General features: G+C 28.3%; 1 protein-coding gene across 5 annotated transcripts in view; it reads right to left on the minus strand.

Annotated features, from left to right (window-relative positions):
• Positions 1 to 1,819: 1,819 nt before the first annotated feature.
• Positions 1,820 to 17,986, minus strand: part of Lztr1 (Leucine zipper like transcription regulator 1) — a 66,155-nt gene continuing 49,988 nt past the window's right edge. For 2 of the 5 annotated variants that reach the window (XM_075363210.1, XM_075363206.1), the window contains 3 exons: positions 15,434 to 15,568; positions 11,097 to 11,236; positions 1,820 to 4,318 (listed from right to left, as the gene is read on the minus strand). In XM_075363210.1, the coding sequence (XP_075219325.1) occupies positions 11,102 to 11,236; positions 15,434 to 15,568 (270 nt within the window). In that variant the 3' untranslated portion in view covers positions 1,820 to 4,318; positions 11,097 to 11,101. The other 3 variants (XM_075363207.1, XM_075363209.1, XM_075363208.1) reach the window with 3 other exon arrangements.

Here is a 17,986-nt window from a genome sequence, read left to right on the forward strand (position 1 = left end):
GAGAATTACTTCCCTAATCATTAAATTGCACTTCTGTATTCGAGTATATCTGTTCGATTAAAGAATACAGAATCGTGGAAGTTATGCAAGCTTATTTCAAGTATAAGTAGTATTTCTTACAAAATGATTAAAGTATCTCTTTCTTTCTTACAACCTCTCACTGCACATCTGTGTAACAAATCTGTTACAAAAAGAAAATTCCCTACCCAATTTAAAACTAAAATCATCAAACCATTAACCAAAAAATTTATATACATATAATCTATGAAAAATTACAGTTTAGACTTTTCTTTAAATTTTCAAAAATATTTGTAAGCGTAATGCTAAAAAACTCACTTATGAATGCTGATAACATGTTTCTTCCTTGGCAAAACAGTTTCCAGAAAGTAAGTCAAGAAATACTGCTCTTTATGATTTATTTCTGTTACTTTAAAGTAGACAACATAAAAATAACAGGAGATATTTTAATTGTTTTTCAAAAACTCTTTATGTTGTAGATCACAAAATTTAATCAATGAGGATGTTTAATTAGTGTTACATATTTCATTCATATTTAACAGACAACAAAAACTGATTGTTGAAATAGAATTTTATAATAAGTCACTGCATTCAATAAATAAATTCCATTCTTCTAATCAGTCAATTATGGTGTTGTTCTCACAATTCTTTTCTTGGTTTGGCCTTGTTTCTTCTTTTTATTTATGATTTTCCTGATCACCTTCCTGAAGTCCGATCGGTATTGTTTACTTATGACAAAAAAAATCTCTTAATTATTGTTAAAAACCAACATAAATTCTCTATAAAAATTTAAAACAAAATTTCATTAATGGAGAGTCAGTTGTTTGATAATTCTTGTCCTTAGAGATCAGCAAAATTTTCATTGTTAACTTTAGTACAGTGAATACACTTTTCTTAAATATTTCTCTAATTCTGAAATCCTCCTTTTATCTACCTGATCAAATTTTCAGGAATTGACATTACCTCTTCAGTGAAGTGGGAGAAATCACATTTAAGAACCATGTAAAAGTCTTAAAAAAATTATTTTTTATTAGGGTTTCTTAAACACTATTAGCTCTTCATATTAAAATCAGTTTTTCTTTGGGAGTTTTCAATCTCTTATTTCCTATATCACTTTCTGAGACGAAAAAAATCATAATGAAGATGTATGCAAACGATACGATTCCTGTTCGGGTTGGATATCATAATTTTGAAAGATCTTTCAACAGAAAGGAGAATTCAATATTATAACGAGTTAAATATAATGTCTTTGCCATTCTGGTACATTTATTGTTCCATTCTCTTTGTTGAAAAAAAAATGTTTAACTTTCTCATAAATTATTTAAATTTATGGTTATTTTACAAAGAAAAAGGTCATATCTGTTATCAAGAGGAACCACTTTCAATAGTAAAGGTGTACTTCATACCACCATCTTCTATAAAATCATGGCAAAATCTTTCTACACTGAAAATGGAAACAAAATGTTTTTCACTTGATCCTTTCTCTTCAGTTGATCAATTTAAATAACAGTGATCAGCATAAGAGTAATGTTAGTTTACAATGCTAATAATGAAATGAGTTTTATTTTTGTTCTTTTTATTGGCATTTTACATTATGATTGTTACATGTAAAAATCTAATTTTAATAATCCTTTAAATTACTTTTTTTTGGTCATATAAATGTGCAACATTTTAATTTTTTCTTTGTATTACAGTAGAGTATTATAGAGTAAATATTGCAGTATAAAAACAGTGTTTGCAATTAATTGGAATTTTATTTTTTAATAATAATATACGGTTTATTCTTTGACTAGTATAAAATTGAGAACAGAATGTGTCCATTACATTTACAAACTTCAAGCAAATTCAAAATAGTAAGCAAATCTTTTAACTTTAGAATATTTATGTCAACTAAAATATATTACAAGAATTAATTATTATATATACAAACTTTGTACATTAAAATATAAATTTGTCTGTCATTTAAAAAATTAAAATTAATAACTCCTGTAATGAATAAAATGGACTCTCCAGTAACTAGTCATATATGTTTTATTTTATCCATTTTGGCAGCTGTACTTTTAGCCTCAATTTATTAAACAGGTAACAACCATACCGATTGAACAATGGCTTGATCCCTTTGATGTATATTTAACCAAAGCCTATTTCTCATGTTATGATTACACAAATCTGTAATTTGCCAAAATTTTCCAATATTTCTCCTCATGTAAATAAGTATGATATATTATCATCATAAGATTATCTGCCTTGAGACAAGTTCCTCACAACGTGTCTCCATGCTCTTCTACTTCAAGTTAAACCATAGAAAATCTGATAGTTCCTATTTATTTTTTTTAGATAATCTATAATTTTTAATCTTTTCTGGCCTTTCTTCTTTCCATTTTCTACCATTGTTTTAATCAATCCTCCTCTTCTCCGACATGTCCAGCCAATTAGTTTTCATACTCCGAATTCTTTTGATTAAGCTTTTGCTTTTGCTTGTTCTTCTCAGTACTTCATCATTTTCATTCTACCCACTTAATTTTCTTTAGTTTCCTCCATACCTATGTTTTAAATATCTCCGACCTCCCTCTTTTCTTTTCCTTATGGTTTACATTTTACATCCATACAAACAACACTTCTTAAGACACTTCCTGAAGTCTAACTACATCTTGATACATAATAACTGATTCTTTGTATTAAATACATCCTTAGCCATTATTGTCATTTATGTTAGCATAGATGTTATTTCAATTTCACGTTAGTGATCTATTAACACAGTACCCAAGTATCTGTAATGTTTTACTCGTTTAATCATTCCTTCTTTTGTGCTGAGATTCATTGTTTTATCGTCTCCTATCCTTATCACTTTGTTTTCCTAACATTTTCATTTCGTATTATCATATTACCTTCTAATTTATCTTTCATTACTAAAAGGTCCGTGTCACCAGCAAATGTTAGACGATATATTTTTCTTTCTAGAATACTGATGAACCCATATATACAATCCATCTATGTACAATATAGTCTATTAACAACATGACTGAAAAGGTGAGAAGTAGACAGAAAAAGGTGTTTACAGTGGGAGGAGGGATTTATTTTAATAATGAGAAAAAGAAAATCATATTTTTTCATACAAGCTACCGGTTCTTTATTATACCAAGTTTAATTTTTAAGCTCAGATACTATCATTTTAAATAAATTCTTCATTCTATTTTTATTCCTTTACAAAGAATCAAATAACTTTCCATATTTCAATTTCACCTTATATTTAATTATAATTTCAAATTTAATCATGATTAAACATGTAATATGTTAATTGATCAATAAATGATTTTACTCTATTAGTACTTTTTTTATAACTTTTTATACTGTTACGGTTTTATCTTGTTCTTGTTTCTTTCTACCAAATATATTTCCCTATGCTGTTTTCTTAAGTTTGGTAAATGTTTAGATGTTCATCTTCTTCTTCATAGGTTTCTAATAATAAGCACCTTTTCCCTAACAGGACAAACTACACTGAAATTATAAAACTAAATAAGTTAACAAATCTATTTTGTTTCAGATCAAACTCATTTTCTTAAATCATATCTGACCTCATTTTTAACTGAGACAGACTACGTGGATACAATAGTTGTATTACAGAAATTCTGTTATTACATTATTAATCATCTTTTCACTATTATTTACTGAGAATTTTATACCTTGGTGTTCACAATTTGATCATTTTTATACAAATCTTACAGCAATTAAATTTGTTAAAATATTATTTATTATAGAATTAAATATACATATAAATCCTATTAACATAATTTTAAGATTTACATGTTTACAATCATATAGTTACAATAGCTTTGATATTTTGATATCAATTAAAATAATACATTTTGCTCAGATTTAATACTTTTTACATTCTGGAAGATGAGATTATAAATATGTTAAATGAATGCAACATTTAGTCCTAAGTGTAACTGAAGCTTTTGACTTTAAAACCTCTTCATTTTATAATATAAATAATCATGCATTGTAGTCGTTTTAATTATATCTTATGTGAAGATAAGAGTTTACAGGTGCACATTGTATTTATTCTCACCTGATAATCGTGCAGTGTAGCATCCCATAGAAGTCCATAATAGAACCTTTATTGTTTGTCATAAAGATTAATATTCGCATTTGACTTTCTTCTGAGCCAGTTTTATTTACCGATCATAATTCTTCAGTGGTATTCATCATCAAAGCAGTGCTCTGACTAGTGTCAGAGCTCAAAGTATTGCATTTAGAATAGTACAAAAAAATACAGTATTGATCCAACGGTTTCTTCCTTAAAGAGAATAAAAACATAGATCATGTCTTTTGGTCTCAAAAATGTAAATAATAATCGTACAAGTATTAAATTTGCAGGTTTTCAATTAGATACCATCCTTAACTGAAAAACTTATATTAAAAATCTATGTTGTGAATTTTTATAATTTTTTTTTGTTTTAAGAGTAAGGGCATCTATTTCAGCAGAATCTTTGAGCATAGTTTACATCAGCCCTTTCCAATACTGCAAAATTGATGGAGGATCTATGTATGGAGAGAATCATGTGATATTTCTATTTCATCGGTCTAAAAAAGTCAATGAAATTTAGTAAGGCTCTCATGTTTGTTTAGCATGTCATGTAAGACATCAAATAACGCTGCCAAAATCGTATGAATCAAGCCAAAATTTTATATGTAAAAAAAAATTTTCAATATAATGATCGAGTTAAATACTAATTCAAAATATGAAGGCATAAAATTTACTTACGGAATTTATTTATTTGTTATAAATTTTACTTTACTCATATACTTCATATTTTAACAAACATACTTAGTGTTATGTTGAAAACTTCTAAATTTAATTTTTTCAACCTTATTTTGAATAAATTTCCTTTAAGAAAAAATTTAAATATTTCTATTTCTAGACATATCTTAGAATAGATTAAATACAATAATTAAAAAAAAAAACTAAGGAATCAAATAAGAAGGTAAAAAGAAGAAAGAAAACAAATTAAAAAATTGAAAAATAGGGAAAAGAATGATTCAGAAAAAGAAGGAATCTTCTGAGGGGTAAAACTGGCTTGAAATATTTATTTTAACTGGCAAGCGTGAGTTTTTAAGTCACCTTAACCGCTTCAAAATGTGTGAATCTAAAATGTTGTATATAGTCATACCAAATAAAATTTTAAGTTAAATGTAACTGGCAAAAAAATTATTTTGAAATTGATTGATAACTTGTTATACTTAAATCAACCCAATGACATAATTTTTATTTTAACATTTTTACAACTGGCCATCAGAAAGTGGTGTTAATAAACACATACTTTAATGACATCTGCATGAACCATGACGATAATAAACCCAGGTAAGATCATAAACTGAATCCTTAAAATGGATGATCCCATAATGTCTTATGGATTAGCACCCTGGAAATTGTAAGCAAGAAGTAAGAATGAAATGCCAGCAGTTGAACCATATTTAATAAACCCGTTCCCAATAGAAGTTGAATGGTGAAGTGAAATGTCATCAAGTGAAGCTTCACAACTTGCTGTTGGCATTTTGGTACTTTAAAAATCATAATAAATGTGGAATTTTATTTGCATATTTTAAATGAGCTTTTTTCCAGTATTCTGATTTGGACAGACATCAAAAAATTGTAATGTGAGAAATTTTTCAGATGTTTATAATTTCTATAAACACTGTGGAAAATATATAGTAAAACAATTAGTTCTGTTTTCTACGGAAGAATGATTACAATCCAGCAATCTGTTCATGGGCTTTCAAGCCACAAATATTGACTCTGAAAAACACATTTTATTCTTCAAAAAAAAAAACTATGTTTTGTTGGTTTCATTTACTTTGGACAACCACATGAATTCTAATGATAAAAACTTCAAAGTTCATTTTGAAGTTGTATTATGAAGTCTGGTGTGAGGAAATGATTTTTGAAAGTAAATAGTCATGTGGATGAAGTATGATACTGACTTTCACCAGCAGTTGTAAATGTACTTATCAAATTAAAACCAAACTGACTAACAGAGATTTATGTACATAAAAAAAAGTATATACCTAAAACAATATCATACACATTCATAATTAAAAACTAGTATAGTGGTATCCTTTGCAATGGTTAATAGTGGGATTGTTTACCTTTTAAATGAAGTATTATGCTAAATTGCAATTATTTCAGAGATACACGGCATATTACATACTAATCTCTAATCAGATTAATTATATTTAGAGTTTGTGATTGCATATAGTCACTGATAGTGAAAAAATGAGTATTACTCAGGTCAACTGCAACATGTGATGGTAGAAATTCATGGGGATAGTAGAGCAATCTGAATGATGTTGTATTACACAGAAAACTGCTTACATAATATATACTGAAATTGCTATAAGACACAGTACAGTCATGAACAGAATAAGCATGGAAAAAGTTCAACTTAATAACTTTCAATTAGATTTAGTATTTTCAGCAACTTTCCAAAGAAGTTCTATGTATAATAACACTTGTAACCGTGTGTTCAAAATTAAGTTATAATACCACGGTGAATAGATTAAAAAATGATTTTTTTTACTGAATACAGCAAAGAATAACATTCAAAACTTACGCTAGAAAAAAAAAGAAAGTATAACAATTATATCACATAATTCATGTCCACAGAATGGCAAAATTAAAAGGGTATTATTCGGAAAAAAGTTAAAAATATGGTGACTAAGCCCTGATGTTTGATGTAAATAACCAGTACAAATAACATGGTGAATACTGGTCACAAAGCCGTCAGTAAAAAGCCAGCTACTCCTGGTAACCTGAAATAAAATCTATAATGAACTAAAAAAGTACAAAGAAAAAATCTGAATTTATGCCAACTATATTTCCTATAGAAAGAAAGGACAGATTTAATCCAAGTTCATAAGCAAGAGTGTCAGTTTATATCAACTTCCATTGTTCCTGTATTAAAATATCAGCCCAATAATTGCGATTATAGCTCTGTCACTTAAAGAATCACTGATGAAACAATCAAGTAACACCTAGTAAAAACCTGAATAATACAAATTCTTTATTTTCACACAAGGCAGATGATCCTGAATGAAAGTACACCAAATGTCAGGAAATTTTAATTATATTTTGGCATCAGTATCAGCACAACCCTACCATCAGTTGTATCAATAACACTACTAACCTCAAGGGTTTGACTGTCAAGAGAGCACTTCACAAAACACTTTTCTTTAACTTGAGTAATGGAAATCAAGCACTGCCATTTTTAAACTTCAATAACTCATTTACATGGAAAGGCCCAACATCGTTATACATTTAATATTACAAAATCTTCGTGACATTTAGTGATATCTAGTGACATTTGGAACATCTAGTTAAATCTGACTGAATCCTTTTTGCATAATCAAAACTGATACTTCCTTTACTGCTCCTTTAACATTTCTTCATTAATTACATTATGGTGCAATTGTTTACCTTATGTTAATATAATATGGCCTTTACTTTTTATAAATCGTCATGAAATATCTGATCTTTTGTTTTAACTCCAAATAATATACAAAGAAAATAAATTATGTGTAAAAAATGTATAGGGGATAGAAATTTAGTAAAACGTAATGCAAGCCTGTACAGCTTCACTAGCCACAATGTAAAATGGTGCAAAATCGACCTTATGAGAAGTCGGTACTGATGCGGTGAATAGTTCTGATTATCTTTAACAAAAAAAAAAGAGCACATAAAATGTAGATGGTAATTATAAATGGTTAAAGAAGATATTACACAAGAAAAATAGCTGGTGAAATAAGAAGTAACTTTATTATGGGTGCAAACGTTTAGTTTCTTAGTTATGGCTGTCAAAATATTTTGCCTCATTTTCTGTTTCAACAGTAAAATGATCCTACACTGAAGTTCTGTGACAAATTTTGGGGGAAAATTGATGGTTTTATATTTTTTCTTTACAACAGCATTATGTAATGTTTTTTTTTATGTTTCTTAAATAAATGACAAAGTATTTCCTATATTTTACTGCTCCGAAAACCAGCGTGATGGGAAACTTGTCTTTAGTATTACTAAGCCCTGGGCTACTCTGAACATGCTGAATAATTTTTCTTCTCCATTGATAAAACATAATTCTTGGCGCTCAACAGAATATGAAGATGATGGAAGTGATGAAGTGATTGTACATAAACAATGTAATAGAAAAGCAAAGGTTTTGGTGTTTGGAAGCCTCCTATTAGGAAATATTTCTTGGCATTCATGTTACGCAGCTAGTGTACTTCCATTACAAACCTGTATATAAAAATGTCATTAGAATAGTGATAGGATTTTTAGCCTGTAATGAGGATGCATTTATCTGTATTTATTCCCTTCTATAAACTTACAAAATTATTCAGATAAATTCAAAAAACATAATTGTAAAAAGCTACTAACATTTTCACTTAAGAAATAAAAAAATTTCTCAAATAATTTAATTTTGATTTTGCTTCAAAAGTTTTTTTTGTAATACCAAAACATTTTTTTTTTTTTTTTGAAAATTATAAATCTTTCCGCCAAATTTTAGTTTACTTTGTTTTAAATAAAAGTTAAGTTTCTTAAACTTTTATTTGTTTCAAGCTGACCTTACATTAATTCGCTCAGAATTACATTTAATATAAGTTTTTACAGATTTCAATGTTTATAGGGAACTTAACAAAAAAATTAATACTAATATTTAAAAAGTGTACTTTCAACTCCAATTAATTTTTCAGGTTTTATAAGAATTTTTATAGAAACTGGAACTATCTGAAGATATATTCTGATATTATTTCAACTTCTTTTAGAGACACTTGCAAATCAGGTAAGAAACTACAAACATTTCATTACAACATAAGAAACAAAGTATAACTGAAGGTAAACAAAAGTAATACAGGTAATAAGATATGATGGAACTATTAAATACAATTTGAAAAATAGTGCACAAAGAATACACCTACGCATTAGCTAAAACTAGAACTAAAAAGAAAAAAAAAATCCCTTTCGGCACACTGGAAAGCGGAGATAGATTTCACTGGTGCTAAGTAGGAGATAAAAAAGATTTCCACCTTGTAAAGAAAAACTTCAAATTTACTCAATACGACAATGGTTGCATGTGAAAAAAGTTTCACATGTTTAGGATACGACAAGCCCCATCTTCTTACAATTCCAGCAACATTTTGGTTATCCCTTGCCGTAAGGGTTGGTCATATCAAAAATCGTTTCCGAAAAATTTTTAGGTAATGTTTAGAGGACTAATGACCACTTTAAATTGATTTGATAATGTGCCTATTAAGGGAGGTATGATTTTTTTTTATCTTCAAAACCCCATTTTTTCCACCCCCTTGGCCAATAGTTGGTGATATCAAAAAACTTTACTTAGATAAGTTTTAGGCCCTTATCCAAAGAATAGTAGGAATTTGAAACAAATTTGATATTTTACTTAATAAGAAAGTTATAGTGATATTTTGTTTTTTTGAAAAAGCCCCATGGTCCGATTTTACCTATTAATGAACTTGACCAAGATTTTGGGTCATTATATTTTATGTATCATTTTGAAAGTGATTGGTGCAAAATTATGGCAGTTATCATGTCCACAAGAAAGTGAAATATATATGTATGTAGATATATATAAATGTATATATAAACTTTTGAACTGATGATGGTTTTGGGGTCTGGGGGATGTGAAACGCCAAGATATGTCAAAATTTTCCGGAAGTTGAATCATGGTACCCATTACAATAGGTAGCTTTCTTATGAAATCTAGCTAACATAGTTAATAAGCAGTATATTAAGAATAATGGATTAAGTTCTTTAAATCACTATAAACTGCAGTGAACTGCATACTTATAATATTATAACTGGAATGTAATGCACTAGTTATAATGATAAATAATTAAACCCTTGATCTGATAACTTCAATAATCATACACATTTTGCATCACCATAAATATTACAGTAAAACACTGTGGGATTCAATTTACAGATTTACTTATACTTTAACTACATATACGGTAGGATGTACACAACTGCATGGATGTATACTGCATGGTACTCTGAGATAAAGTTGTAACACGTTATGCACAAAAATTACATCAAAGCGTATGTAAATTAAGTTAGAATTAGAAAATCAAATTTTACAAATATGACCACAACAAACAATAAACACATACAGAAACATTTGTCAGTGGTGAAGACTAATCATATAAGTAGCATCTCAGCTTCTCATCTGGAAGTTCCCAGGCTTGAACCCTGGTCAGGCTATTTCTTTGTTCAGTCTCTATGATTGCACAAAGAAATCATCTTGGATTTCTTCCACAATGTGATTGTACAATGTACTCTATTCAAATTAATTAATAATCTCATAGAAAAAGGTCTATACTAAAATGTTATTCTCAATATAAAGAAAAATTCAGAGTGCATATTAAACTAAAAAGAAAAAGTTTCTCTTTTTTCTTGACTTCCTCTATATTATCAGCAGTACTCCAGATATAAAAATTTGGCATTATATTAAATTAAAAATCTTAAATGAATTAGCAAAATAGTTCAACACAAATGACAATCGATAACAATAATGTTGCAATGCCATAAACTGCATGACACAATGGAAGCAAAATAAACAGAAACCAGTTATTTTTACTACTATTATAAAATTGGGTACTTATTACTTCAGCCCAAGAAAGTTAAATAATTCTGCCACACATTAATATTTTTTTTGAAAGTACTGTTGAATAATAACAATAAAAATGTCACAATCATCTAGGCATCTCAGCCTACCTAAAAATACTTCATTCAGAAATATTCAAGGTTTGAATCCCAGTCTGGCTTGGCATTTTCCATATACTATAAAATTTCTATATCAAATTCCCAAATGCAAACACTGAGCGTACATGATTAATTAATCATCTAAAAAAAAATGACCCAAACTAGAGTCTAAATTAACTGACTTATTATTATTCAAATACGGTATAAAACGGCTATTAAAATGGCTGGTATAAATCCCAGAATGTCATAAATGACAATCAGTAACTGCATTGAAATTAAAAAGCATGATGCTGAGAAATACCTGTTTCATGAATCACTACTCAAACTGATGCTAGATACATCCTGGCAAATTTTGGAATCAGTCATTTCTTCAGCCATGGTATGTATTATGTCAATAAGAAGTTCTCTGCTAAGAGTCAATAACTTTGGTAACCAGGCAACCTAAAAGAAAAATTGACAATTTAATGTGTGATGATAATTATATTTTTAAACAAAACTGAAAAAAAGTTTAGAAATACTTGTTGGCAATTATAAATGCCACGATTTAAGATTTTCATCTTTACCCTTGCTACAGTCAGTTGCTTATCTTTCTGTGAAACCATTTGTAGTTTGCCTAATGCATAATCAGAATAAGAAACAAAAAAGGAAACTTAACGCTAGATGGGGTAAAAGTGGAGGATTTATATTATAACACAATAAATTTTTCATACACATGCACACAGTTTCTTATAAACACAAATCCAGAATTGATTTCAGTTTAAGGTAGAAAAATATTATATCCTGATTTTTACTCAACAGAAAAATGAAATTCTTGAGACAGCATTGGTGGTTTTACATGTTTTTTGAACTTAAAAAATTAAAAACAGTGGGCATCCTAGAAAGGTATATCCAATAGTTTCAGAGGAAATAATTGTTAAGTCCAAAAAATTACAGTAGAAAATTTCACATCTTGTAGCTTGGTGTGAAGATACTTTGTTAAATTTCCTATAAACAAGTAAAACTGTGTAATAAAGGTTTCGGAGAACTTAATTTAATTCTGAGAAAACTGATGTGACTAGTCGACTAAAAGCAAATAAAAGTTTAAGAAATCAACTTTACTTGTAAAAAAACAGACTGTTTATTTAGAGCAATAATATTTTTACAAACACCTGGGGAAAATAACATAAATTTCTTGCAAAATAACTTAGCCACCTCTTTTAAAAAATTCCTCCTCCAACAAGATTTTTTTCCTTTAGCAAATGTGACAGAGAACTTATTCAACTGATAGGAATAGATGTGGCAGATTAATTAATTTCCCTCCAAAGTCGGCTGATCTACTGCCACAGAACACTACTAACTTTGGGGGGGTCATACATTAACTTCAGTAAATGAATATAAAAGAAGAGTCGGTGATAAGAATTTACAATGCATTTGAGGTTATATGAATCACTCCTGACATAATACAGAAAGAGGCCCACAGAAATTTTAGATCAAACAAAAGGTTACATGAATTGTGATAAAGAACATTTTGAACAATTTATGAAATCCTAAGTTTGTAATATGTTACTTTTTTTTTTCATTTATTTTGAGTACTTAAGAACTTGAGTATTCTAGTTATATTTCTTTTTGCAATATTAAATGATTTTCGGTTTGGTTGAAAATTATAATATACTTTCTGCCATGTTTTGGTCTGATATGTCTTAAATAAAAGTCAATTTCTGTTAAATTTTATTTGATTTTAATTACTTTATTTATATCTATTTTCTCAGAATAAATTAAAATCTCAAAAAGCTTTGTAACACAGTTTTATTTGTTTATAAGCAAATTAAATAAAGTAACTTAATACCAAACCTTAAAACAAATGTTTCTTATCTATAATTTTTTGGACTTACTTGAAGACTACTGGAGATACAATTCTGGAATCCAATGTTTTTAATTTTGAAGGTCAAAAACATAAAAAACCACAGATTTCATCCACAGTTTCTGTCCCAATAATTTCAATAAACAGTTTTCTTATTTTACTGTTAGCCCAGAAATCAGAATGAAATTTTTTACTAACTATAACTGAAAACTAAAGTGTTTCCAAACATATGTTTCTACAAACTTCTTTTTATTTACTTCTTTTAGAAAATATCTAACAGGTATTTATATTTCTTAGCGAGACACTGCATAGAATGTCCCATATAAAATGCAACCCATTTACATCAGTAGGTACATTTAAATAAAAAAGGCATTTGTAAGTTGTGAAATTAAATATTTTATTTCCAAACTTTCCAATACTTTAAATTCTAGAGTAAATGCTAGAAGTGGATACAATTTTTATAAATTCATGCTTCCACTCTTTTCATTGTGTTTCTTGCAACTGTTTTCAGAGCTTGTGTGTTGATATTTAAAATAGCTTGTTTGATACTGACCTTCAGTTGTTTAAGTGCATGTGGTTTGTTGCTGTAGGCTTCTGGCACAGTCATATATGGAGATCTTGGTGATCATAAGCCACAACCAATAACACAATCAAAAAAGAATTTGTTAATAAAATCAGAAGTTGGATGTGCATAGTGTGATGTTGCACCATCATGTTGGAACTAACAGTATCGATCTTCCTCTTCCAAGTGCAATGACTTATAATAAAATATTCTGATATCATTCTGCAGTAATGATGTACTTGAAGAAAAGGGAACCGATAATTTTTTTTGTGATATAGCACACCATATGCCCACCTTTTGCGGGTGCAATTGTTTTTCATGATAAGCATGGGGATTTTCACCACTCCAAATCCTACTGTTATGGCTGTTTATGTAGCTGTCCAGATGAAACCGCACCTCATATGTGAAAAAGATCAAGTTCATAACATGAATACCCTCATGCATGAATTGATGAAACCAATGACAATGTTCTAGCCATTTATCTTTGCCTGGATCAAGAAGATCATGATGAACCATTTGAATTTGACATGGTCGTGAACAGTTGATTTTGGTAAATTAATTTCAGCTGACAAAGAGTCCAACTGATTTTTTGGCGAGGCAGTTAATCGATCTTTGATTTCAGCGACTGTCTGCATTCAACACTGTCATCGATATTTTATGTTCCTTATTAATAAAAAATGTATTTCTAAATTTAGTCATTAACTTCAGAACTGATGTCTTGTTAAGTGCTGGTTTATCAAGGTACTTACGGCAAAAAAATTCTTGCACTGCAACCACTGATCATGTGCTAAAGTATGACTCAAAAATAAAAACACGTTCGTCTTGTGAAAACACCATCTTCTTTCTATCAATGCACTGAGTGTTATGATCGCTTTGTTATGGCTATCAGCAGCAGTCTGCTGCATCAGCAAGATGTTCACTTGTTGAACGAGTCCATTCCAGTAAACAGAGAGTTGGGCAGTCAATTGAAATATATTATAGAAGGCTGATTAGTGGGTTAAATTTTAAATGGGACACTCTGTATATGTTATTTTCTAAAGAATTCTTCTGAATGAAAATCCAATTTTCAGCATCCTAGTAGTTAACCTTGAGACACACCATACATGTATTATATTCATAACAAATGTTAAGTGATTAAATTAATCATATTTTTAAAAATAACATACTAATAATCTCTATAATTTAAGTGCTGTAAACCATAATATCCTTTGCGAATAAACAAAATACAAATAAATAAAAAGGTTATATGAAATACAAACTGGAATCTGTGTAATCATCGACATAATTCCAAGATGATGCTAGTGAACCTGAGTTTTTCTCTCTCTCTCTCTCACAATCATATTTTTTCCTGATGAATAAATTGCTACAAAAGTTTTTGATCTTTAAATTCAACCACAGCCCTGTAGTACTTCTTTTGATTTCAATCAGCAAAATATGGAATATTATTTTTTTCATTAAAAAGGTAAAAAAAGGGAACTTTCCTAACAAGGAAAAGTACTCTATGATTTGAGATGTGTTCAGTAAAAGTAAAATAAAAGATATGGGGATAAGTAGAACCCAGATGTTTAATTAAATATAGTAAGCAGTGAAAAAAATAAAAATAAAAAGGGTCAACAGGAGGACTGAATTGCAATAGTTAATAGAGAAATATGGTTACCTAAGAAGAAATAACAAAACAAATAAGCATAAATGCATATGATCACAAATATGTGTATTACAGAATACTTCCAAATTATAAATAAATTAACAATTGTCATTTAGTGAAATTAACTTCTACAAAACACAATAAAACTGAACCGAGTGCTTCTTTAATAAGCACGTCTTCAAAGTTCATTAAAAAAAAAAATACTCTAATGCAGTTGTTCAGTATTTCAAAATGTGTTAATTATAAAATGTTCACAAAACATGAATGTACATTAAATATCTAAATGACTGAAGAAAATATAAAAATAAATTAGCAGAGCCATTGAAAACATTATGAAATGAACATATTATTCAGGAAGTTAAACTAGCCATGTGGTTCTGGATAATGCCCTTAATAATTATTAATAAATTAGTTCATTACTTATAAAAAATACTTTTCACTTTCAACTCTATGATTTATAGCCTGTTACATGATTCCCACTTGTTGGTTTATATACATCAACATGGAAAAAAAATTCATTTAACAGTATTTATTTTTTAATTAAAACAAAAAAATGCAGTGCAGTATAGTGTACAGAATAAAATTACTTACCTTTGGCAGGTGATGAACAATCAGTTTAAGAGCGTATTTTTTCATGTCAGATGCTTGCATTCTATCAGCTGCCTCAAGAATCTGCATTACATTTTCAAATGACACATTCATTTCTAGATTCTGCTTACAGAAAGCCTAAAACAGTTTAATCTTACATTATAATTTATTAATGCTAAACATAATGACAACATACTGATAAATCATAGAGTTTTCACCAAAACCCTTATTTGTTAATGATTTTTCACATATTTTAGAAAAGAATTACTATTCATCTTTACAGCAAAGATTACAAAGATTAAATTATTTAAAAAATACTCTAAGTACTTTACTATATCATAAAGCATTATGACAATATCAATAAGTAAAGACACATACATAAACTAATTACATAAAATTGATATGATCATAAATACTCATAGCAAATTTTAATTAAGCATTATTTTTATGATACAAAGAAAGCAAGAGTAGATAAATGAGAGAACTACCACAATATCAGAATATTTTATGCTTCTAGCATACTAAGTAAAATATTTTATAGGAGAATGAACATAAGGAACATTTACTGGATTACAACCGATTCAATTTTAGGCTAAGCATAAGAAATGAAAAGTGATTTTAGTCCTATTTTACAAAGAAAGATTTTAAGACAAAGTGGAAAAGAGAAAATTTGTAGCAGAATTTTGTAAAAAAAATCTGATGTCGGCACCACATGACTTCCTTTGTATGCCTATTAAATTATATATACACATTTTTTTAAAATGAAAAATACATAAAATTTTATTTCATTAATAACTTCTGATATTTTTTCTTTTTTTTTTTCTTATTATTATTTATCGTAAATTTTTTTTACAACAGAGGTTAATAATTATTAATAAATCAACAAATGTAAATTAAAAAAAAAGGAGATAAAGTCTGATTTGAAGAACTGATGTGCCTTCCCCTTCTAAGATCCAAATATTTCACTAATTAAAAAATCTCACTTGACTATAACTCGGAACCAATGAAAATAAGTAGCACTTACGACATATTGTTGAAAAGCTCTCAATGAGAGCTTATTAATGCAGTTAAGAACAGCCAAGATCCAATTTGTTTTTGTTTTTTGGGCTTTTTTGGACACTTTTGGTTTCAGTCAATTGCAATAAAAAAGGAAGATGCACAACTAGATGTTACAAAAGTCCTAAATCCAAAATTTCAACATCCTACAGCTAATCATGTTTGAGTTACATGAGATACACACGTACGTACAGACATCACGCCAAAACTAATCAAAATGGATTCAAGGATGGTCAAAATGGATATTTCCATTGAAATCTGAAAACCAAAATTTTTCGCAATCACAACACTTCCTTTACTTCGTACCAGGAATTAAAAAGAAGGTTAAAGTACCAGGCTATGATTCAGACTTCCAGGATTAAGTTTTATTTATTAAAACATAGTTAGAAAACTGAAGGTTTAGGATGTAGGAAGTATATAGACTGTGACTAAAAAAATTCAGTAATTTCTCAAGTACAACTGTTGAAATCAGCTATATCTAATAAAATCGATTCCTTTGAGATAATATTTCAGACCAAGTGGCATACAGTTCTCTGAAAACATCGCATTGAACAGTGCCGGTGCCAGCTTATGCCTCCAAGGATGATGAATAGAATAACCAATAATGTATCTACAAATTTATAAGCACAAATCATTACTCTGTAAATATCAAAAATGATTCTATTGTTTTTATGAATTAATTTTAAACAAAAACTACACCATCTATTCTTAATTTTACATCTACAATTCATCAATTTAATTTTTTTTTTTAATGTTTAATAGAATGAGAAATATGAGACTTTTATACGATATTTCAATAAACCTGAGAAATAATGGAATTTAGCATTCAGTTTCATTTCTATATAACACATGAATACATTAAGATAGTATTCAGAAAGAGGCTTAATCACTGTTTGTTTATCAAAGGAAAAAATTAAATCGAATCAGAAAGAATTTTTTCATACATAAATCACTCGATCTTACACAATCATATATTTATGAAGTTCTATAAATCAGTAAACTGAGCAATCAATTATTATTTTTCTAGTGTCTCCATTATTTCTTTGATCAGTGCTGAAAGATAATCCAGTTACATCAACAGACAAAAACTTTTCTAATTTACAAAAACTCATTTTTAATGTATTTATTGCACCCGTGTTATTTTTAAAAGTAGAAAGATAGCAATCACTATAAATTAATAAATTTTGAAGTGGTTATTATCATTTTGCTAAATAAGTCGGTTCATTTTTTTTTATTAGTAATATTTTTTATATTTTGTACAAAGGTTTAGTTTCTAGGCCATAAATATCAACTCTTAATTGTTTTCTTTTAAATACTAACCAAGTTCAGCTCATTAATGAAACACAATAAATTATGTTTTGCTGAATTAACATTTGTAAATATTGATAAGTTTTTTTTTTTGTAAGATTAATTTCCGCTTGTTATTGGTACTTATTTTCATAACATAAATTGTTGAAAAAGTCATGACATCTCAAATGAAAATAGTTCATTTCATCAAAA

The sequence above is a fragment of the Lycorma delicatula genome, chromosome 4, assembly GCF_047948215.1.
Source record: "Lycorma delicatula isolate Av1 chromosome 4, ASM4794821v1, whole genome shotgun sequence".
Lineage (NCBI taxonomy): Eukaryota > Metazoa > Arthropoda > Insecta > Hemiptera > Fulgoridae > Lycorma > Lycorma delicatula.